Here is a 20,573-nt window from a genome sequence, read left to right on the forward strand (position 1 = left end):
CAAATAAATTTCATTGTATGAATCTATCGTGAAGAAGTAACCACAAAAACGAAGAAAATAACGACGACGACAACAACGACGACGTCAACAACGACGACGTCAACAACAACAACAACAACAACAACAAGCACAACAACTTCAACGACAACTACTACTTCCACTACAACGTCAACAACTACATCGACGACATCAACAACTACATCGACTACGACGACTACAACGGCAAAAGTGAGGAATCTATACGTGTCAACATGGACTGAATGGTCAGTTTGCTCATCCTCATGCGGTGGGGGTCGCCAATCTCGTTCGAGGGGTTGCTTCGACGACGGCAAAGTAGCAACTGACTGCTCAGAATTTCTTACAGATGGCAAGTTTGACATGAACTAATATTTTGACATCGCTAAACCTAGATCGCGAATGTGCAACCGAAGAATGTGCGAGCTTCGAGTGCTGTCAGTTTATGAAAATCGAAACCACGTCCAAGGAAGCAAACTCTATTGCTGGCAGCTACAAAATCTATGATGAGCATGATACGCTTGCATACAAGTCACTGAGGGGCAATTTGTTTATATACAGTCACCCAACAGAGTCACAGACGATTTGGCTGATAGGAAACGATCCGACTAAAGTGTTTTCATATGCTTATTCGATCCAACGAGCGGGTACTCGTTGTCCAGTCGAATCACAGAATTGGCAGCTATTTACCGATGGTAGATGGCGAAATGAGCCTGACTTGTTAAGGATTTTCATTATTTTTGTATAATATAGGCTATATTTAAAAAGAAAAGGCAGCTAATATTGCTTAACTCTATGTAATATAGAGTGTCTATTTAGCGCATGAAAAGTTTGATGAAAACTCAAAAGACATTGAGCTGTGGCACTAATTGGTCCGAATGGGGACGATGTAGCACCACATGCGGAGCCGGTCAAAAAAGTAGAATCCGTTTTGACGCAGCTAGCAATGAATTGTCGGAAACTGCGAGCTGTAATAACGGCCTTTGCGAAACAGCGTGTCTAGGAAAAGTTCAATGCTTCTTTATAAGTTTTTTCAACTGATTTTTGAATAAATTATTTTCGATCGCAAGTTTGAACTTGAAAAAGATTATGAGGACCAGAATGATAAATGTTCGAATTGGGGCGAGAAAGGATACTGTCTTCGCAAGTTTGTGAGATACATGAACAAGAAGTGCAGTAGAACATGTTGCCAGAAAGGAGAGCTGCAGCAACAGCAAATTGTCTCTGGGCCGATGGCTCGTAGCGGCGCTCGAAACGGTTTTTTAAGCTCTGACATTTCCATGGTACGGAATTTATATTGCAAGATTAATCTAATCTCACGTTAAGTGTGATGTCGAACAAAACGTATTCGATGATGATAATTTGGCACCTCCGTCAGATCCCCTTTCTTTAGAAGCGTATATGCTTGAAACAGCAACCTGTCAGAACAGGAAATTCATTGAAATGTTCTGGCCTCGCGATTCTGGCCTTTCGGCGCGATCTGAAGATCCCGATGTAATTCGTCCAAATTACGGGAGACTGGGCTAGGCTTGGTGAACACCAGTCGCTTAACTCAATCCTCAAAGCACATGTAAATATGGAAATTTTTGAAATAAATTGCTGTTTTAATCTACTCGGAAGTTAAACTATTTATTTTAAACTATTCGATAAAAATCGCGAACAGGAAGGTAACATATTCTAAACGTCTCTCCAGGGAGCGAAAAGTCGTTTCCTGTATTCCCTAGAACGTTTCTTCAGAACTATTAGGAGCTTATAAAAAGTGATAAAATTTTTCTTTCAAAGGATGTTTGGAATTTTAAGCTTGGCTTGTAGTGTTGATGTGAGCGGCGAGATGCTGAAGGATGAGAGCTCGAGAGTCGACTTCTTGATGCAGGACTGGAAAAGTGTCAGGATAGAGCTGCGGGGAGTTCGTTGGCGAGCTTGAAGAGGTACACGAGGATCTCGAGGATGAGCAACTAAAAGTGCATAGCTTTCGGAAAGAAAGGACGCACGCTTACGATGATGAATTGTCGGCCTCCCAGGTGCGATAGAAACTAGGAGATGCGCTGTAGCTCCGACGGGCGCTGTTGAACGCAGAGTCCATTTGGTAGCAGAGTCTTTTGCAGAGAGTTAGCTTTCGCATCACGTCTGGAACTTACTCTTGGCCCTCATCAGGCGAAGAAGTGCTCTTGGATGAGTCTTCCTCGATTTCGCTTTGGATTTCCTGAGTGGACATTTGGGCACACATCAGCTCTCTGTATCAACGTTTAAGAAGGATAGTTTTCAAATTATTTTATATTATAAAATGCTTCTTTTATAATGCTTTTGAAAAATTGACTTTGATCGTTTTTGAGTTTCGGTCTTGATGCTCACTGACTTTTGAAAAACCCTTAGGTTTACCTTATAAACTTGTCGTTCTCTTCTTTCAATTCAAGAACGTATTCTTCTAACTTCACGGGGTGCTACACATATTATGGCTTCGAATTTTAATTTAAGATAAAAAAAATACTTTCATTTTGATTTTCTTGAGAATTTGTTTAACCATTACGCTACGAATGAATGGCGAATCGCGACATTACATGAAGCGACCCTTCATTGGGATTTAAGCGTTTTAAAATTCAGAAAGGTAAATGCACGATAAAATCCCGACTTAGCTGAATCTCGTATTTGCGTTTTTTATCTCGCGATCGTCGCGCGGCTTCATTGTTCTTTCGCCGCTTTTCGCGGTACTCTTCGCTTAATCGAACGTCTTCCGTTATTGCTTCGCGGACGTCTTCTGAACTTCCATGGGTTTGGCCAACCGCTAATGATAACGAAAAAATAGACCATTAGAAACCCATAACCACTGGATCCAGAACTCGATTGATCAGCTCTGTTTCCATTTGCGTCATTGCTGTCGGAACTATTCCTGCTGCTGTCGCCTGAGGAGTTCGAAGAGCTACTATCCGAACTGCTAAAGAAAGTCTCAAAGATAGATTGAAGCACAATCTGCGATCGAGCGTGAAAATAATAGTTCTACTAATACTAAAAAGAACTTACCTGCTGCTCCCCGATGGGCTCGTCCCTTCGTTTGAGTCTGAGTCGCAGGACTCTAAAAACGATAATGCTCCGCATCTGTATGTATAATTAGTTCCCATCACGGCAATTCAAAGACCTCCTCTTCGCGAAAAAACGGTAAGACCAGAAGGTGAATTCTGGGAAGAGAGAGAGCCGCTCTTACCATTTTTTTGTGAGGAGGAAGCTTTTGAATTACCGTCATGGCACCTATGTATACTTGAGTGATCGCAAATGATTATTTGCATTTAATGACCTAATTTACCGTATATGCACGTATATCTTTTGAGATAACGAAGCCAATTTTACGGTACATACTTTTTGTGACCCAGGATCCAAAATACTATATAATAATGCTAGACAGAACGCATGATTATTAATGCAAAACAATTAATTTAAAGATCATTTCGTCCCTAAGAAGCTACTCATTCAGACATCGGTAGGCTCTTCATCTTTACCGATGTCGACGTAAATTGTTTCGTTTTCTTTCTCTTGGCTCATTCTTCCTCGTCGCTACAGTAGAACCAGATAATGATTTTTCAGAAAATCAAAATTCACAATGTGAATGTAAGTCCACTAACACTGTTGATGTATCTTTCTTTACACTCCAATACACTCGGTAATCGTCGCGGTCCGTATTAATATATAAGTATGATGAAACAATTACCACTCTGCTTTCAGTTCTGATTTATTTTTACCCAACAACTGTTCTGTTGTGATTCTAGATCAAATTAATCTTATGAACGAGATTAGAAAAATCGCCGAAAGTACTGGATTAACTCAGTTTGATTACATTTCTTTTGCGAAATTGAAAATTCGAACGCCTGAAATTATAGATCTGAATGTTTTAAATTTGTTTAAAAGCTGCAAGATCCTTATACCGATTTTACCTACTTTTTGACAGTGGGGATTATTTTTCTGTGCTCCTCGTGATATTGATTGAATGAAAGACTGGCATCAGACAACTGTATTTTATCCTGGATTATTTTTGTCTTCCCGACTAGCAATCCTTTGGTTACCCAAGCGACTCCTAGGAATCGCGTACAGAAGCGATCTATCTCCGACTATTACTTCAAAGCAGTTTCTTCTCCCGTTTCAAAATGATATGAAAATTCAATAAATATTTTCTCATTTATAAACAATTTATTCACATATTTACAAAAGCTGGAAAATATTGTTTTATGTACATCTATCGTTATCCACCCACTCGTCGAAAATTTCGTCGTTTGCGAAGGGATCGTTTCCAGCGGCGTCTTTCCAGATCGCCCATCGACATGCATACACATCTCTTTCGCATTTCCCCTGGCAAACCCCGTTCTTGCAGAGGGACTAAAGATACGTAGAAAGACGCTAAAAGTGAAAGACTTACCTTGCATTCCTCCCAGTTTTCTCTCAATGATGCATATTTCCAGGCGCCGCAAGAGCACTTCGCTCTTTTGAAAATCAGCTCTCCCTTTCTCTTACCGTTTTTGCACCTACCTGATGTAACGAGTGTTTTAACGGGGTAAAGACTTTCACCACTGGGCGACGTAAGATTTTTGTATTCGGTTCCGAATTTTTCACGAAACTTCGATTTCATTATTTTATAACGTTTCACGTCGAAGATATCTTCATTGAGCGCCGGGCACCCTTAATTTAGTTTTATAGATGAAGATATCACGATTATAACCGTTTTTTAATAACGGTACCTTTATGACAAATAGTCAAAACAGGCTCAGGCGATTGATTCTGAATTTCTTTCGGTCGGTCCCAAAACGTCCGCTAAACAGTTACGTTGAGGGTAATCAAAAACTCATTAAAGAGTGTCCTTACCGGACTAAGACCAGCTTTGTCACTTTGGAATTTCATCGATATCCAACGACAACCAAACGTGTCACATTTGCAATGCATGTTGCGCGTCCACGGTCTAAAACGGGAGTTAACGAAGTGAGCTAATTAGAGTGAAAGAGATTTACCCGCCGAACTCTGCTCGACACTTGATCACCCGACATTTCGTTCTTGGTGGAAATTTGAAGTTCGCCATGTTTCTTCCGTAGCCATCCTCGCGAGTATTGATTACGACTCCGTCCAGCTTTGAAAATGAGTCGCTGAATGAAGAAAAAGATTTGATAAAAAATTTACCTGGCAGCGTTGAAATTCATAGTCAGCCTGCGACTCGACCAAACATCCGTCTGATGCTAAACTCGACGCAGCTTGATTTACGAGTCCGTTGAATTCTTTCGGAAGGCTTTGAGTGCTCGCCGTAACTGTTGATGATATGGATGCTGTTGGCGGCGGATCTTCGATTGCTGATACGGTAGACGTAGGGGGCGATTTTGGTGTCGTCGTTTTAATCTCTTCAGTCGTGAAGATTGCAGTTGTTGTCGGTTCCGTGTCGAAAACTCTTTCATCCACGAACGTCGTTGAAGGAAGCGTCGTTGACGTTTTCGGCGTATTCAATTGCAAAACTTCTTCGCAGCCACTATCGGGAGCCCAATAAACACCTTGCGAGTATGATCAGTATTTATCTTGATATTTAAAAATGCAAAATGAGGGAAATCTAATTTGACTGGAATGAATGGAAAGTTAATCACAGGGAGCGCATAATTTCTCAGTCGGATATTGCGATTTCGTGCATTTGCATATTTAGGCTTTTGCCTTTTTGTGACCCACTTACCCATACCATTGATGAATCCCGCCTTGTCAATGTATCCGTGGAATGCTCTTACGTGCCACTAGGTTTATTTTAGGTAAATTATTTTACTAAAAGTATACTTTGATATCTGGAAAAGCATCCGGAGGATTAAGCGCAAGGAAGCCAGAGTGATACCACTTGATGAAACCAACGTAGTGGAAATTCTCCTCGTTGATTTCTGCTCTAAAAGATAAAAAGTAAGCAAATCGTTTTTATGCTAATTTTAATTTGATACCGATCGTTTGTCGTGCTTAATTTTATCATAGAAACTGCACCCCATGGAGGTGCAGATAGGTCGACCTCTACTTTTCTAATTCGCTCCGCAGCAGTTTCGTTCTCTAGAAGCCCATCGTCGCGATTAGTGAAGTTGAAAAACGTCCTCATCGCCGTTCTTGTGCCTCCAAGTAAAGGAAATCCGTGAAAACCAGATCTCACAGAATCATATTTTGTCATGAAGCTCGTCACGTGTCCGTTTCGACCTGGAATATCTTTGGTTCCGAGACAAGGTTTTGCACATGTATATCTCCAGAAGACCATTTTGGTCAGGGGCGGCTCGAGCATTCCCAAATTTAAATCCTCGTAATCATCGAACTTTTCGCCTATCTCGTAGCCAGCGATACCAGATTTGTAGAGACACGTGCCAGGGATATTCTCATTCTGAGTAGGCGACTCTAAGCCAGTTGTACACTCTCTCCGCCCAGAAATGAAAAAGTCCCTCGTTTCCAAATCATTTTCAGAAAACACAGACATAAAAGAAAGGTAACATGAATACGCTTTCTCAGCGTACTGGCCCGCCCAGGACCATCCGGTACAGTCAGTGCGATACTGGCATTCTCGCTGACATGTGATCGGATAACGAAATTCTTTCCAAATTTCAATTCGAGTACTGTTCGAGAAGTGCTCTCGATCATAGAGGCAGCGCGTTTTTGATGGAGAAACTGCCTTTCATTGTGTTTTACTATTGAATTCTATCTTGTTAATTGTGACGGACTATTTTCTTAATGAAACACGTTCCTGATAGAGCAAGAAAATCTTCGGAAATTTCATTTCTCTGAGTTATTTTTCTTTCTTCACCATCAATCCGAAAGCTTTCAAGTTGCTTTCTAATTCGCCGCCAGCAGCTTCTACTCTTGCAAAGCACAATTTTATAAATGCACAAATCAATGGTCCGATCGGAGAGAGATAATATCTGTGACCACAAAGGGGCGGCAGAGAGTCACCGGTGGTGTCTAGTGATAACCACGCTCTTGTCACCGGGATATTTTTAGCGGAGAATTACAGGAACTACTATAATGATTAGCTAAACTTGATGAAAGCCAACAGCAAGAAATTCTCTAGAATTATTTTTGATTTCTTCATCTGAACCGAATATCGAATCATTTAGTTCCATGCTTCTGCAAGGTAAGAACAAAGACAAAAGAAAGTTCGTTTAGAAGCCTTATTCCGAATAAAATAAAAAGTTATTTGAATTAAATTGCCTGTTGCAGGATGGAAAAAGTGATAACGAAAATTTCTGAAATGGATCTCGTAACAGATGTTTTATGTGGATGCGTCGGGAACAACCAACTTGAGCCATCGGGACGCTCAAGAAGCGCGCAAGAAGAGATCGTTTTAGAAAAGGATCATGAAGGCAAGGTGGAAACTAAAGACGAAAAGAAAGACGGTTCTTCTGACGAATCATCTACCTCGGACTCTTCTTCTGATTCTTCTACTGATGACGAGATGATACCTGAATGGCCTAACAGAATGTATGAACCCATTGAACAACGTGGCTACTGGGATGAAACTTTGACGGGGATAGTAAAACCGTCTAAATATTGGATTGATGGGAGGATGGAATGGACTCAGGGAGAGTGCAGACGCGCTTTTGATAGTAAGAGTTCCAATATTTTTAAGACTTACCGTTCTTTTTTTAGAAAACGGCTTCAACGCTGGTTTGCGTGAATACTCTGCCGAAACCATTCATCTAGATGATCTGATTGAAGTGTCTACGCTTATTTACGTAAGTAATGAATAATTATAAAAGACAAAAATTGAGTTTTGTTAACAAGATGGTTATAGGAAGGAGAAACACCCTGGGAGACGGCGGAACGAATGTGGATAGAAAACAGGAAAAGAATATTTGTTGAGGAGCATATGCATTTACTCAAATCAAGCGAGCGACCATGGGTCAGATGTAATATAGAAGATGTTTACTTGCAAGTTGGATTTCCCAAGCCTAGGAGAAAGGGCGTTCTTCCGACCTACACTTATATGATGAAAAGAGAAAGACCTGCTGATTATCGCGACGTGATGACCAGATTATTGAAAGAATATGGTGAGCACCCACCAGAAGAACCACCTCGGATACCACCTTCATACTACCATATTCCAAAGGAAGTAAAAGAGAAACCAAAAGAAGATGAGAAGAAGAAAAAGAAGAAAAAGAAAAAGAAGAAGAAAAATAAAAATAAAAAAGAAAACGGAAAAGAGGGAGAAGAAAATGATGAAAAAGAGGGCAAGAAAAAAAGCGATAAAGAGGGAAAGAACAAAAATGACAAGAAAGGTGAAGATGAGGAAGAAGAAAAAAAACCTGAAAAACCGGAGAGAATCAAGATCGATGGTTACTGGATCGGAAGAAAAAGAACTGACGAGGAAAAAGAAAGGGATAGAATAGCAAAAGATAAACGTCGCAAAGAAAGAGAGAAAAAGAGAGCCGAAAAAACGAACGCCGAAGGAGACGTGAAGAAAGACGTGAAAGGAGACGTCTAAAGGAACTTGCTAATCCAAAGAATCAAGCTAATAATAATCCCGACAGACCCGATGCAGCCAACACGAACAATACCGACGAAGCTAACTTGGACAGATCTGGTGCTGCAAATATGGACAAATCTGACGAAGCTAATATGGACAAACCTGGTGCAGCTCCGGAGTACAATGTAGAAAAGAAGAAGAAGAAAATGATCAAAATACCTAACTCATATTTGGGCATGTCATATATGGAACTCAGAGAACTCCAGAATCGGGAAATCGTTGAGCCTGAAGTCGAAAAAGAATGTGTTTGGGAATGGTGGGACAAATGGGAGAAGAAATATGGTAAAAATGCGACACCTATGTCTATCGTGAATAATATGTCGGATGAGGAAATGGCAAAGAGAGCCGCTGTTATCCGAGCAGAAAACGAAGAAATAGAAAGAATTAAAAAGTTAACATGGCCAGATCCTTACCGACTCCAACTAGCCAACAAAATAGATGGACAACATATGTATGAGGCTTTGGTCGCGGCACAAATAAGGGAAGGACATGACATGACATGGATGGAGAAATATAAAAATGATCCTTACCCTGCTTTTGACGAAATTGAACTAACAGACGAGGAGTGCGAAAAAGAAACCCCCACAGTTGACACGGTTGAAAATGAAAATAACAAAGACGACATAGCCGCCACAGAAGATAAAGTAATGAAGAATCCCGATGTCATCATTTATTCGCAACCTGACTTTGATGAAATGCCGCCCCTTTTTGATTGAAACTTTCTATGTATTTCTATTTATTATAAAACGTAAAATATTTATTCTTCCACCTTATTTTTTACATCTACAATAAAATTCTATAAAAAAAAAAGAACTTGTATAGCGAGTTCGATGAACGAAGCTTGCAAGAATGCGAGATTCTATTATCAAATTAGCCGTTAACGTTTTGGTGAAAATTTGCAGATTTTCTTTTTGATTAACTGGAACATGCTCTTGTGCGGTTTTACCCCCGCGTGTCCGCATTAACACGGTTCCTGGTGAATTATTTTAGTTCGAAACAGAAATCGTTGTCTAATGAGCTTTAAAAGTCTGTCATCATAGTTCAAAACCAATTTTGCATAATTTTGCGTAAAGCTTATGCGAGCTGGATTCTTGGAAGATGCGCAAGATGCAATTTAGAATGACAGACAAGGTTTTGCGGCGCTAGAATTATTATTAACAGCTGTGATTGCGCGATGAGGCGAGGAAAGTTCATATAGATAAATCACTCTCCCAATGAATAATTTAGTTCCGTTTCTGCAATCTCTTCGATCGTGTTGAGGATGAGACTCATCAATCAACAGTCCTGTCGTCGGCTGAGACTTAGTACTGATCTTTCTTTTTATCACCTCAAACTCATTCAGTTGTTCCTCTTTACTTGCGAAGCTATAAATATTCTAACGTACCCGCGCGAGTTCGTTTGATTTGCGATTGATAAAAAATAACATTGGTTTCGGGTATGAAATTAACCGATGGTGTTCTAACAAATTTAAGTATAAAAACCGTTTTATTCTTGAGATTCTCGGGGGCGCCTGGTTTGGTGGTCCAGGACGTGGCTCGGACATGATGAGCGATGAAAAATCATCGAGTCTTGTTCGATTCCCGAAAAAACTTGTCTTTGAGGCCTAACTTCATCGTCAAACTTTCAAATTGTCCCGTGCTTTGTAACTTCAGGACAATTCCTGAAGTTCAGAAAGCAAGATCTGATCTGAGTACCTGATGACTGAGGTAAAATGACTGAGACTTCGATCGAGAACGAACGGTCGAGAAAAACCGTAAACGACGACGAGCCTCGCCAGCTCTGGAGGTTCTTTCGGGTCCCCACTAGTAGAGGATAAATTATTTCGACACTGCCTGGACAACAGTGAAGAGTATAGGGATTCCTCATGCCGCCCGGAAGTTTTTGCAAATTTTTGTTTCAATTCAAAAGAAGATTCAGCGTAAATCTGTACTAAACCGTGCTTTTAGGGAGTTATGTACACCTGTAAGTGTGAATATTCTGCTCATAAACATTTGTGGCTCGCACTATTACCATGATGAAAGCTGAATTTCCTGATTGCTGCAAGATTCGCAAAAGAGTGTTGAAAGGCTCTCTATTTCAAGAGTTTCTGAGTTCGCGGAGTCCCCAACGTGCATCAGACCCAGTTCCAGAGAATTGACAGTTTGAACATGAACACACAAAAGAATTTCAGGTCAAAATCCAATAATACCAGCAGGTACACTATGAAGACTGAATAACGGTTATTTGATCAAATTTTCAGTATTTTGAGTCCATCCGACATGAGTCGAATTCTAGCAGTTCGAGAGCGTATGGACAGGCAATGCGAGCAAGACCTTGTTACCCTAAAGGAAATGGGGCAGCTATTATTTTGCTTAGACGAAAGTAAAACTTGCAAGTAATTTACCCACATACAGGCATCTAACAGATTAGTGTCAACATGCCGAGGACTGAGACGACGCGTTGAAACACTCGAAAGGGTAAAAATGACTAATGACAGAAAAAAGTAAATCAAATTTAGGTGACACGTGATAATCAAGTGAGGATCGTTGATTTGTCCTCAGATACTAGAGATATCAACAAACTGCTTGGTAGGGGCATAAATTATGCATTCATATTGAAATATTTATCTCTAGTGAAAATGTCAAATCGTGATATTCGACGCCTGCCACAGGATGCTATTGATGCTGCGAAACGAGCTAGAAATCCTTGGAATCTCTGACTCCATTTTTGACAAATTTGTACAGAATACAAAGATTTATGTTTAAGTAGGTGTATTTTTCATTAAAATACAGTATTTTATATTCAATAAATTAGCAGGCCTGATCCTTCTTCGGTACAGTGACTTTTTACTATATCGCCAGCGTAGTTCACCTGAAGCTGAGCAGATTTTCTTGCTTTGACTCGTTTTTCGGTCGAACAGGACGGCAAGGTATCGAATAAATCCCAAAGCATTGTTGTGAGTTCATCCAATGATTCGCATGGATCAGCTTGATCAAAAGCCCCGTCTTCCACAATTATTACAGAACTTGCATCGTCGTAGTTGTAATCGAAGTTTTCAAAGCGATGAATTGTTAATGGAAACATGTTTTCTAAATCGCCCCCGATGATGTGTCTTCTGTGAGTACTAAGCATTTCTCCAACGGTTTGGAAAAGTGATGTAAGGTCCGATGGAATTGTTTCAGGGCATTGGTGGATCTCGAAATGCTCTGCAAGATGAGCTATATTTAAATATGATGAATATGATTAAAGAATAGCGTGATTTACCTAAAGACTGATAGAAGTATTTAATTTTCAGCCAAAGATCTTCATCCACTGTTCTATCTAAAATCCCATTCACTTTTGTGTTGAACTTCCAATAAGCCTTCTGGAAATCGAATCTATCATTAACCGCGACATAAACATTTTGTGCGTCTTCTGCTAGCAATATCTTATTAGTGTTTTGCAATTTTGTGTCTTCGAGTTTAACTTCTGTTGTCTTGGAAGTGGTAGAACTTGGAATCGTGCCCGGAGATTCACTAGTCGTAGTTGTTTTAGTCGACGCAGTTGTTGACACAGTCGAAGACATGGAACGTGTAATTATAGTTGTAGTTGTTGAGGTTGTGGTTGTTGTTAAAGCAGCAGTAGCAGTGGTGACTTTTGACGATATTGTTGTGCTTGTTGTTGTAGTTATAGGCTTAGTCGTAGTCGTAATTGTCGTAGTTGTTGTTGTCGTAGTCGTCGTAATCGTAGTTGTCGTTTTCCTAGTCATAGTAGTTAGCGTTGAAGTAGTCGTAGTTGTTGTTGTGGTAGTCGTGGTTGTTTTTGTGATAGTCGTGGTCGTTGGTGTAGTCGTAGTTATGGTTGTGGTTGTTGTCGTATCCATGATGGTCGTCGTAGTCCTAGTTGTGGTTTTGGTCGTAGCCGTGGTCGTGATCGTAGTCGTGGTGGTGGTCGTTGCCGTGGTCGTAGTCGTGGTCGTAGTCGTGGTCGTAGTCGTGGTAGTCGTGGTGGTAGTTGTCATAGTCGTCGTCGTGATCATAGTCGTTGTTGTTGTTGTGGTAGTCTCAGTCGCTGTTGTAGATGTAGAAGTAGTCTTTGTTGTCGTTTTAGTGGTACTCGTAGTTGTAGTTGTTTTTGTCGTGGTGCTTCGTTTTGTTGTTGGCGTTTCAACTACTCCCGCGAAATAAACGCACATATGAGCATCGTTGCCTGTATTTTGGTAGTAAATCTAAATTTTGAATTCACCTAATTTCTCGTTTAACCTTACAAACCTCGGCCGCTTTTTCATATTCTCTCGGACATCGATGTAGCGCAAATTTTGATCGCTTTCCGGTGCAGCACTGACCTTCATTTCCACAATAGCGACAGTCGCGAACTGTTTCGACATCGCTTACCCATGGATACCAGGAGTTCTAAATGATCAACATTTCTCTTTCGAAATGTGTGATTTACCTTGCAGGGATGATAGCACTGGTCCCACCAGCTATCCCCGATCTCCCAAGTCGTCGTCCATTTGTTTCCAAAGACTTTCACGCCTGCATCGGTCCTCACACCGTAAAACTCAGCTCTCAGTATGGGAAATATTAAAAGAAAAAACATTCTCTGCAAATCAAAAGCTAAAAACTAAAATTTCAAACTCGCTTTTATGAAATCTCCTGAGTCAAAAATTTCAGCTGCAAATCCGGCTGTTATTTTCATTTTCACAAATATAGTTCATATAGTCTTATCAACCGCTTCATCACCCAATGAGTTTAGAAAGGAAGGTAAATTCATTTCCTTTAGGGTAAGGGTTAGGGTAAGTCTTTTTAGACAGAAATTGTTATGCTGAAAATACGCAGATAAGAAATCTCGATTTTCATCTGATATTTTAGCGACGCAATTGGCCGCTAAAACAGTTTCGAAAACCGGTCAAAACGGGTGCAGACTGATTTTACCCCAGATTTCGCTGTCTAAGTTTTTTCCTTATTGAAAAATGTACTTTATCGTTACGTACAAGGAATACAACAAGGACAAATCGCTCGAAACCGAAGAGAGTGACTCGTCTCCTGAAAGAAAACGTCGAAAAATAGAGCCATACTCGGAATCGTCCAACTCGGACTTGTCGGACTCCGAAACGTCGGAAGATTCATTAGGAGAGGATGAAATCACGAAGGAAGAGTTCAAACCTTGGGTGAGAAACATCGTTGATAACGGGATACCAAAAGAAAAGGAGCCGGAGATAAAGAAGCTTAAAAAACATCTCCTCAGATGTAAGAAAGCGCTTGTAGAGACGATTCGAAGAAGAAAACATAAAATCGTAAAATTGGGGAAAATCGCTGAAAGAACAGCTCATGTGCAAAAGAAGAAAAACATCGACGAAGTAAAACGAGAAGAAATCCTCAAGCGCTGTGCGAAAGACAAGACGAATGAAGAGAAAAAACTGCGCAAGATTGAACGGCGCATGAGAAACATCAAGGAGCGAAAACAGAAGATCGCATCCCAGCTTTTTCAACTCACTGTTTTTGTAGCACATGTTACACATTGAGATACTGTATTTCTCCTGCAGGGACATTTTGAAATAATACAAACTGTATTTAGTGATATTCTTGTTTTATTTGTGGTCCACAAATTGCGGAGAAAGCGATTTTGAGAGGGCAGTTATTTATAAACGGATGATATCTTTTGTTGCATTAATGGGGACAATGAAGACAATAAACAGTTTTGTTCAGTTCTTTCTTGTATATCAGTTGAAGGGCGTCGGTATCATTTTATGTACAAGTGTGCCGATGAAGTTTCTCATCAGAAGTCCTTAATTTCTAAATGGATTTCGTCGCAAATGCTGGACTCGTAAGATTCACCTTCACAAAGTCAAGGCTCTGTAGAAGATGAACACTTCATTTGGCAAAATCTCAATTTCATCGAGCACAAGGAGAGCCTGCATTGTTATTTTAGCTATTTTCCAATTCATATAAAACCAAAAACCATAGAACATGCCTTCGATAACAGCCCAGAAGTACGCCCAGATCTTCATTCGTCGTTGAGCTCGTTCTCCATATTGTGACCATCGCAGTATTCGTAAGATTCTGGTTTCAACCGTATAGCATCTATCGCTAGCATCGCAAAAGCTGCAGATCGGATGAGTCTCTTCGTTAATCCAGGGGAAAACGAAGCTCTATAAACAGGTACAAGAAAGCCAATCTTTTAACGAACCTGACAATGAGGATAAGAAATGTTCACTTGTCCGTTGTCACGTGTAATTTGAAAGCACATCTGATTCTCCTTGTCGATTAATCCAGCGACTAAGCGTCTCTTTGGAATGATAGGGTAGGCCTGAACGACAAAATATACGAAAAATATGATTTTCATTTTGCTTGATTTCTGAAAGAAATGAAGGTCTTATAAGCATGGAAAAAAAAACTAAAGAAATTTGTCGAATCATCGGTTCGAACCACTTCTTTTCTATGGGAAAACTAAGGTGACAAAATTCGGCGCCCTTCATGTTAGCTATCAGTTCGGGATTTTGCATTGCGAACACATTCATAATTCGAGAACAGATTATCTATTACTCGAATAAACTTAGGAAAGGTATTCCGAATTTCGGAACAGTTTCTATTTAGCAGAAACTGATTGAGAAAAAATGGGAACGAGGTAACAGATTTTTACTGAAAGCGAAACCCTGAGGAGTCCTTATGCTTGCTTTCATTTCGAGATTTTTCATTGCGTTTTTTCTCAAAATTTTTTATAGAAATTGATAACCTAAACGAGACAAATTTGTTTATGTATTTGTGGATGTATTTTAAGATTGAGTTTCAATACCTCAGACGCACTGAACTTTTGAACTTAACAATTTCAGATCTTAGTCAATGTGGAAACTTTCAGTTTCTGCGACAGAAGTTTCTTCAGACGTAGCTTTTTGGGTAGTTGTCGTTGTGGGATTTTCAGTACTTGTTGTGGCCGTAGAAGTTGTAGTTGTACTCGTCGTGGTAGTAGTTGTGGAAGTTGTGGTAGTTGAGATTGTGGAAGTGGTCGATGTTGTGGTTGTGGTGGTAGTGGTCGCTTGAAAAGATTATTATTTGAAAAAACTTGACTTTGTAGTTACTTGAGGTAGTAGACGACGTTGTTGTAGTAGTAGTGGTGGTTGTAGTCGTACTGGTGGTCGTTGTGGTTGTTGTTGTGGAGGTCGTTGTTGCTGAAATAAATTTTAAACATGTTTAGAAAATACATTATGGTTACTTGTAGAAGTAGTTGTCGTAGAAATGGAAGTCGTTGTTGTTGTTGTTGTTGTTGTAGTAGTAGTGGTAGCTTGAAAAAAAAATTTTGCGATATTTTATGAATAAGATAATTACTAGTGCTTGTTGTGCTCGTTGTCGTGGTCATAGTCGTATAAGTTGTTGGAATTAATTCAGTTCGTTGAAAGTAAATGCAGACGTGATGGGCATTGTCGGTCTGTCGATAAAACTCCTGCAAAATGATCAAAGTTGAATTAAAAAGGGTTCTTTTGTACCTCAGCAGCTCGTTCAAACTCGGGCGAGCAATTGTGCAAATGAAATTTGTGCCATCGTCCCGTGCAACATTGACCTCCGGTTCCGCAATAGGAGCAATGGCGAACAGTAGCTACGTGGTTATCCCAAGGATACCAAGAATCCTATATAATTTTTAACTTTCTTTGAAAACCCTATTTTTATAAATACCTTGCATGGATGGTAGCAATGGTTGGTAAAGTGATCCTGAGCGTACCAGACGGATCGGTAGTTCCCTGAGTCAGTAGTGAAATATCTATCATGGCGCGCCAAAGGGATCAAGGAAGAAGCTCCGAGGGAAAAAATAGCTGAAATAAAAACCCACATTTCTCGTTCTGAGTCTCTCTTCGACTGATAGTCTCAAAGCAAAAACATCGAAAACTCTTTGGAAATTTCCATCCAGCTGCGAAAAAGAATAAAAACAGCATATTTTCGAATTACGAAAAGTTTTGTTGAATTAAACTTCCAAATATGGCAAGCTGCCTACAGAATATTTGAAGGATTCAGAGGCCGTGGAAGGTGTTTCAACGGAATTGGTTCTACTTCCGAGACGTCTTGACTCGGAAACTACAAGTTTGATAAAGCCTTGTCGAGAGGTTTTGCGGAAGGAAGGAAGGAGTCGGGCACACACAAAGTCACTTCCACCACTGTTGAAGCACAATGATCCCGAGAGAATTTAAAATTATCAACTCACGCGCTCTCGGACACACTTAAGACATCACCTTAATTTTGTTTTACATCATGAATTTCATTCATTAATTTCTTGGTAAGAGCTATATTTGTTATTATTTAAGATTAATGAAGAATGAGGCTGAAAAGTTTTCTTTGTGTTTGTCATCATTTTGTTTATTCATTTGGTTGATGGTTTTTTCGGGCGGACGAACATGATATGCAGTTTTACAAGTGAACTGTTTGAAATGAGAAAATCAGAAGCTTGAAAAAATCTTTTATAATATTTACACTTATATAAATAAACAGGATAAGTACGTGTCCAAATTACACAAGAGAGATAGTAGGGTCGTTTGTGGTGTTTTGTTTCGCTAAGCTTTCTGTCTTGATTGGGTTTGACAGTGGGACATTTACTTGCAGTTATGCGGACATTTACAGCCAGGTAGAAGTGCGTTTTGCGTGCGCTGTACAGCCCAGTGCCCAGCTTTGTAGATGGGATAGATTACTAAGCAGGGAAGGAACATCGTGACTGCGCCCAAGAGCATCCATCGAAATGTACAGCCCTGTTGGGAGCAAGAGGCCGGCGTGTCTGACAGCTGTCGCTTCAAATGGGAGTCCTCATCGTAGGTGAGATGATATGCACATGCCTTTATCGCCCAAAGACAACTTACCCTGTCAACAGCCTGTTGCGCAGGGTGACACGATGCTTCCAAGTCGATCCTTGGCACGGTGCATTTGGCGCAAGTGCAGCGTTTGCACTGCGGACAGAGGTAACCGTGGCGGCCGGGGCGGGGCTGGGACTCTTGACGAACCGGCTCGCATCGAACAACCTCGCGGCGGAGAATCTCGTCAAGCGTCGGAGGTCGGCAGATCGCAGCGCTAGGCAGGGGCGAGCTTCGAAGGCAAGAGTCGTCGCGGTTGGACGCGCGCAGCCACTTTGGCTTTGGGGGCACGGGTGGAGGAAGGGCCAGCGAGCCGGACAGCGACGGCACCCGACTCAGATGTAGAGGCTTCGATGGGCGTGGAGGCACGGTCGGGCGAAAGCTTGACATCTCCTCGACATAGTTGTTGGTGATGGCGATGGGTTGAGGGCGAGCAAGACGGCCTGTTGATTTCTTTTCACTGAAATAACACTTTGAAATTTGTTCAACTTATAAAAAAGTTAATACAGTGGCGTAAATCTTAAGCGCGATAGTTAGTGATAGAGAAAATTTACGCTCGTGGCAGTTATTCGCTCACTTAGTGACGTAAAATTGGCCCCCTTATTTGTCAGCTTATAAAAGTCAAGAAGCAACATATTCTGAGCGATGGAGCGGAAATCGGCAGGAACGGAAATATTAGGGTATTATCGAAGTTCCACCTCTGAACTTATCACTTGCCGCGCGCAGATGGGTTTGATTTAGGAGGTGCAAGACTGTGAGGATTATCTTGAGTGTGATAACATTTCAGATGATTTCTACTTCCTTTATCCACTTAACTCATAAATGGACTTGTCAGTCGGAAGTAATCACTCATTCTCCAGCCACGGGATAAAAATATAGTTGTAAAAAGTGCGCACCGTGGCAAATAGCTGGCAAAAAAAACAAAATCTTAAAAAGGGGGATTAATTTAGGAAGTCTTTGGGCTATTTTCGGTGGCAATTTCAATGACTCCGTTTCAGTTCCATCGTGGCGCGACTGCCTGGCTCCTTAGCCATTTCCCCTCAGAGCTAAGCCCTTACTTCCGCTTTCATGAAGCTTAAATTTTACGCGTATGGCGCCTAGCACCAGCGCTTCTCACGGGCGCTCTTCATTTCGGAAAGAGTAGTTCGGCAACTCGCGATATTCGTATTTCCGAGTTTGTTCGTCCGAATATTTGCACGGAAGTTCTAAAAAACTCGGCTGTGTGTGTCCAAAAAAATGCCCACAGGAAGCGTAGGCGCTGAGCGGAAGTACGCTCGCTGATATCGTGTGGGACCGCGGCGATAGTTATCACCCTCTTTCCCTGTTTTAGCTCGATGTGGCTGTTCGAAAGTGTGTGGGGATATTTCCGGCGCGCCCTGTGCACTCCGCCGCCGCCATGCCGGTGGTGGAGCTCTGAGTCGCTGCTTCATTTCCGGTGGAGTCAATCAGACGCCGCTCGATTTGACTGGAAGTCGCCTCTCCCACTTTTCGCGTAAATAAATAAATTAAACTTATATGTATATGTTCGCGAGTAGAGGAAACGGAAACTGCCTCCGCCTCGAGATTTGCTCAACCACAAATGGCCGTCGCCGGAAATTGCATTGACCAGTCTCCATCCGGTTAAATTAATCCGAAGAGCCAGAACGGACGCCCGACCTCCAGCCGAAGAGACCACCCCAGCGAATTCCCTCGTTACTTCACCCATTAAAATTAAAGATAAGCCGCTTTACTCGCTGGCGTTTTCCTTGAAGCTCAGAGGAGGACTCGAAAGAGCGCGGACTCGGAAGAGCGCGGTCGAGGATCTCTGATATGGAAGTAAATAGCAAGCTTGGAATTGGATGGGGAGGTTGGAAATCGGGGAAAAGGTTGAATGGCTGAGTGTTTTCGGTGGTCGACGTCCGTGTCGGAAATATCATCGGACATCGTGTCGCGCCGCTTTCCGTCTGCCGCTTAGGGTCAGTTCTGGCGGCCGCCGTGAGCGTCCGTGCTTTCTCCATTTACTTCCGCTTCCTACTCTACTTCCGCAACAAAACTTCCTTTCCATCGGTATTTGCATGTTACACGGTCCTTCTGAGATGTTAATTCAAAAGAATTCGCCAGTGAATAAAAAATCTTTTAGGCGACTTCCTCTCATTTGGCATGCTTATCGAAGGACATGGTCATTTTTTGAAGCTCAAGAGGCATGCTCTCCAAACGCGAGAACGAGTTCTTCAATGCTTCAAAAATGTCAATAAAAATTGAAGGTTAACATCAATACCTTTTTTATTGTGTAAAAATGTCACCCCTCAAATTTTGCCCAACGGGAAAAGTTTTTTGCTCACGCTCGAGAAAGAAGGGCTGGAACATTGTTTTTTAACTTTACTCGAAAGCGGAAGTTTTCACAAGCTATCACTCTGAGTCGAACGCGCAAAAATGGCTTACTTCCGGCCAGCGAAAGCAGTAAATATTAAGACTTGGAATTCCAAACAAACGCTATCAGTCGCGCTTTTGATTATATATATAAAGCTTTATCGCCACCGTAAACTTATCCGTTTAAGAAACTGTTACTTACACAAAAGTTGGCTTCGACATTTCTTCTTCACAAATTCATAAAGCTCTGTTTGATGTGTTCTTCGGTTCTATCTTCTGATTTTTGGAAGCTGGGACTCTCGGGAGGTCGTTGTTAAAAACGACTGATTTTTCAAAATTTCTCGGTTTTTGAGGTGAAAGGTATAAGAGGGTAGGGAATTCCGTGAAACAAACGCTTCGGCCAGACGATCGCCTCAACCGTCGCGCTAGAGCGCTGAACGCCGCGCTCCGCCGTTACAAGCGGCGATGAGGGCGCTAAGGCGCAGAGCCTGGCCGAGCGAATTGCGCTTCTACCGCGCAAGTAGCGCAACTCTTGCCCGGAAGTACAAGGTGCTAAAGAAGGAAGTGGCTTACATGCATAGCTAAAATGACAATGCCAACTCACACCCTATCTCAAAAAATCAGAATCTACTTGAAAACTTATTATTTTGATGCAATGGTTACTTTTATCCTTCTTAGAACAATTCTAATATTACATTCGCTTCGTAATTTTTGTACATTCAGTACTTCTGCACTAAAGTCAAGAATAAACGATCTAACCCCGAAAGAGGTGTGAATAGATTTACAAGTAAGACAAAGCGCTAAATTGTCAGAAGATAAAAATATCCAAACAAGCAATTTTTAGCCTTAGCACGAGCTCAATATCCCGCGGAGTTGTTTTTTCGCAAGTCAGCAATGTCTGCACTCTCTTTGCAGATTACA

General features: G+C 41.2%; 9 protein-coding genes and 1 long non-coding RNA gene across 10 annotated transcripts in view; 3 read left to right on the plus strand and 7 right to left on the minus strand.

Moving 5' to 3' along the window:
• The window catches only part of LOC145707067 (uncharacterized), a 30,248-nt gene extending 20,801 nt beyond the window's left edge, over positions 1–9,447 (minus strand). The window contains exon 1 of the long non-coding RNA XR_014134725.1: positions 9,436–9,447. This is a non-coding gene — a long non-coding RNA (uncharacterized LOC145707067). The remainder of the gene's footprint in view (positions 1–9,435) is intronic.
• The window catches only part of LOC145707066 (uncharacterized), a 42,974-nt gene that overhangs the window by 19,734 nt on the left and 2,667 nt on the right, over positions 1–20,573 (minus strand). The gene's annotated exons all lie outside the window — the stretch shown is intronic.
• LOC145706749 (uncharacterized) lies at positions 28–1,621 on the plus strand (the record flags this gene model as incomplete). Its single annotated transcript, XM_081784187.1, has 3 exons — positions 28–367; positions 411–1,298; positions 1,342–1,621. Coding segments are annotated over 2 exons (693 nt in total), but the record flags the coding sequence as incomplete, so codon positions are not given.
• On the minus strand, positions 1,811–3,108 carry LOC145706752 (uncharacterized). The gene is made up of 5 exons (XM_081784191.1): positions 3,034–3,108; positions 2,395–2,456; positions 2,154–2,249; positions 2,013–2,111; positions 1,811–1,970 (listed from the first exon to the last, which is right to left on the minus strand). Exons 1-5 carry the CDS (start codon positions 3,106–3,108, stop codon positions 1,811–1,813), a joined length of 492 nt encoding a protein of 163 aa, XP_081640317.1.
• Positions 4,221–6,660, minus strand: LOC145708306 (uncharacterized). Its single transcript, XM_081785965.1, has 9 exons — positions 5,958–6,660; positions 5,803–5,905; positions 5,705–5,762; positions 5,170–5,531; positions 5,004–5,119; positions 4,861–4,954; positions 4,737–4,809; positions 4,418–4,677; positions 4,221–4,377 (listed from the first exon to the last, which is right to left on the minus strand). The coding sequence occupies exons 1-9, from the start codon at positions 6,470–6,472 to the stop codon at positions 4,228–4,230; spliced, it is 1,731 nt and encodes a 576-aa protein (XP_081642091.1). The 5' UTR covers positions 6,473–6,660; the 3' UTR covers positions 4,221–4,227.
• LOC145707765 (uncharacterized) lies at positions 7,214–8,491 on the plus strand. The gene is made up of 3 exons (XM_081785338.1): positions 7,214–7,595; positions 7,639–7,724; positions 7,784–8,491. Exons 1-3 carry the CDS (start codon positions 7,241–7,243, stop codon positions 8,471–8,473), a joined length of 1,131 nt encoding a protein of 376 aa, XP_081641464.1. The 5' UTR covers positions 7,214–7,240; the 3' UTR covers positions 8,474–8,491.
• On the plus strand, positions 10,574–11,282 carry LOC145707700 (uncharacterized). Its single transcript, XM_081785261.1, has 5 exons — positions 10,574–10,709; positions 10,755–10,840; positions 10,907–10,971; positions 11,013–11,082; positions 11,128–11,282. Exons 1-5 carry the CDS (start codon positions 10,663–10,665, stop codon positions 11,211–11,213), a joined length of 354 nt encoding a protein of 117 aa, XP_081641387.1. The 5' UTR covers positions 10,574–10,662; the 3' UTR covers positions 11,214–11,282.
• LOC145708971 (uncharacterized) lies at positions 11,297–13,153 on the minus strand. The gene is made up of 4 exons (XM_081786663.1): positions 12,926–13,153; positions 12,745–12,885; positions 11,759–12,701; positions 11,297–11,712 (listed from the first exon to the last, which is right to left on the minus strand). Exons 1-4 carry the CDS (start codon positions 13,070–13,072, stop codon positions 11,297–11,299), a joined length of 1,647 nt encoding a protein of 548 aa, XP_081642789.1. The 5' UTR covers positions 13,073–13,153.
• Positions 15,240–16,334, minus strand: LOC145708088 (uncharacterized). The gene is made up of 6 exons (XM_081785710.1): positions 16,144–16,334; positions 15,957–16,097; positions 15,799–15,913; positions 15,686–15,754; positions 15,552–15,641; positions 15,240–15,508 (listed from the first exon to the last, which is right to left on the minus strand). The coding sequence occupies exons 1-6, from the start codon at positions 16,297–16,299 to the stop codon at positions 15,309–15,311; spliced, it is 771 nt and encodes a 256-aa protein (XP_081641836.1). The 5' UTR covers positions 16,300–16,334; the 3' UTR covers positions 15,240–15,308.
• LOC145707171 (protein sprouty homolog 1-like) lies at positions 16,798–20,057 on the minus strand. Its single transcript, XM_081784659.1, has 2 exons — positions 19,855–20,057; positions 16,798–17,763 (listed from the first exon to the last, which is right to left on the minus strand). The coding sequence occupies exons 1-2, from the start codon at positions 19,872–19,874 to the stop codon at positions 17,052–17,054; spliced, it is 732 nt and encodes a 243-aa protein (XP_081640785.1). The 5' UTR covers positions 19,875–20,057; the 3' UTR covers positions 16,798–17,051.

Source organism: Oikopleura dioica, chromosome XSR (assembly GCF_907165135.1).
Source record: "Oikopleura dioica chromosome XSR, OKI2018_I68_1.0, whole genome shotgun sequence".
NCBI classification, from domain to species: domain Eukaryota; kingdom Metazoa; phylum Chordata; class Appendicularia; order Copelata; family Oikopleuridae; genus Oikopleura; species Oikopleura dioica.

What these genes read in the sequence shown, in the direction of transcription:
- LOC145706752 (XM_081784191.1), bottom strand. Translation starts at nt 3,108, where the DNA reads ATGCGGAGCATTATCGTTTTTAGAGTCCTGCGACTCAGACTCAAACGA. An exon ending in GAGAACGACAAGTTTATAAG is followed by an intron (nt 2,250 to 2,394) that starts GTAAACCTAAGG and finishes ACGTTGATACAG; the next exon opens with AGAGCTGATGTGTGCCCAAA. An exon ending in GAGGCCGACAATTCATCATC is followed by an intron (nt 1,971 to 2,012) that starts GTAAGCGTGCGT and finishes ATGCACTTTTAG; the next exon opens with TTGCTCATCCTCGAGATCCT.
- LOC145708306 (XM_081785965.1), bottom strand. Translation starts at nt 6,472, where the DNA reads ATGTCTGTGTTTTCTGAAAATGATTTGGAAACGAGGGACTTTTTCATT. An exon ending in ACAAAGCTGGTCTTAGTCCG is followed by an intron (nt 4,810 to 4,860) that starts GTAAGGACACTC and finishes GTAACTGTTTAG; the next exon opens with CGGACGTTTTGGGACCGACC. An exon ending in AAAACTGGGAGGAATGCAAG is followed by an intron (nt 4,378 to 4,417) that starts GTAAGTCTTTCA and finishes ACGTATCTTTAG; the next exon opens with TCCCTCTGCAAGAACGGGGT.
- LOC145707765 (XM_081785338.1), top strand. Translation starts at nt 7,241, where the DNA reads ATGGATCTCGTAACAGATGTTTTATGTGGATGCGTCGGGAACAACCAA. An exon ending in GTGCAGACGCGCTTTTGATA is followed by an intron (nt 7,596 to 7,638) that starts GTAAGAGTTCCA and finishes TTCTTTTTTTAG; the next exon opens with AAAACGGCTTCAACGCTGGT. An exon ending in AAGTGTCTACGCTTATTTAC is followed by an intron (nt 7,725 to 7,783) that starts GTAAGTAATGAA and finishes AGATGGTTATAG; the next exon opens with GAAGGAGAAACACCCTGGGA.
- LOC145707700 (XM_081785261.1), top strand. Translation starts at nt 10,663, where the DNA reads ATGAACACACAAAAGAATTTCAGGTCAAAATCCAATAATACCAGCAG. An exon ending in GCAAGACCTTGTTACCCTAA is followed by an intron (nt 10,841 to 10,906) that starts AGGAAATGGGGC and finishes TTACCCACATAC; the next exon opens with AGGCATCTAACAGATTAGTG. An exon ending in AGATATCAACAAACTGCTTG is followed by an intron (nt 11,083 to 11,127) that starts GTAGGGGCATAA and finishes ATTTATCTCTAG; the next exon opens with TGAAAATGTCAAATCGTGAT.
- LOC145708971 (XM_081786663.1), bottom strand. Translation starts at nt 13,072, where the DNA reads ATGTTTTTTCTTTTAATATTTCCCATACTGAGAGCTGAGTTTTACGGT. An exon ending in AGTGCTATCATCCCTGCAAG is followed by an intron (nt 12,886 to 12,925) that starts GTAAATCACACA and finishes TTGATCATTTAG; the next exon opens with AACTCCTGGTATCCATGGGT. An exon ending in ATACTTCTATCAGTCTTTAG is followed by an intron (nt 11,713 to 11,758) that starts GTAAATCACGCT and finishes ATTTAAATATAG; the next exon opens with CTCATCTTGCAGAGCATTTC.
- LOC145708088 (XM_081785710.1), bottom strand. Translation starts at nt 16,299, where the DNA reads ATGTGGGTTTTTATTTCAGCTATTTTTTCCCTCGGAGCTTCTTCCTTG. An exon ending in ATTGCTACCATCCATGCAAG is followed by an intron (nt 16,098 to 16,143) that starts GTATTTATAAAA and finishes AAAATTATATAG; the next exon opens with GATTCTTGGTATCCTTGGGA. An exon ending in AACGAGCACAACAAGCACTA is followed by an intron (nt 15,755 to 15,798) that starts GTAATTATCTTA and finishes TTTTTTTTCAAG; the next exon opens with CTACCACTACTACTACAACA.
- LOC145707171 (XM_081784659.1), bottom strand. Translation starts at nt 19,874, where the DNA reads ATGTCGAAGCCAACTTTTGT. An exon ending in ATGTCGAAGCCAACTTTTGT is followed by an intron (nt 17,764 to 19,854) that starts GTAAGTAACAGT and finishes GTGTTATTTCAG; the next exon opens with TGAAAAGAAATCAACAGGCC.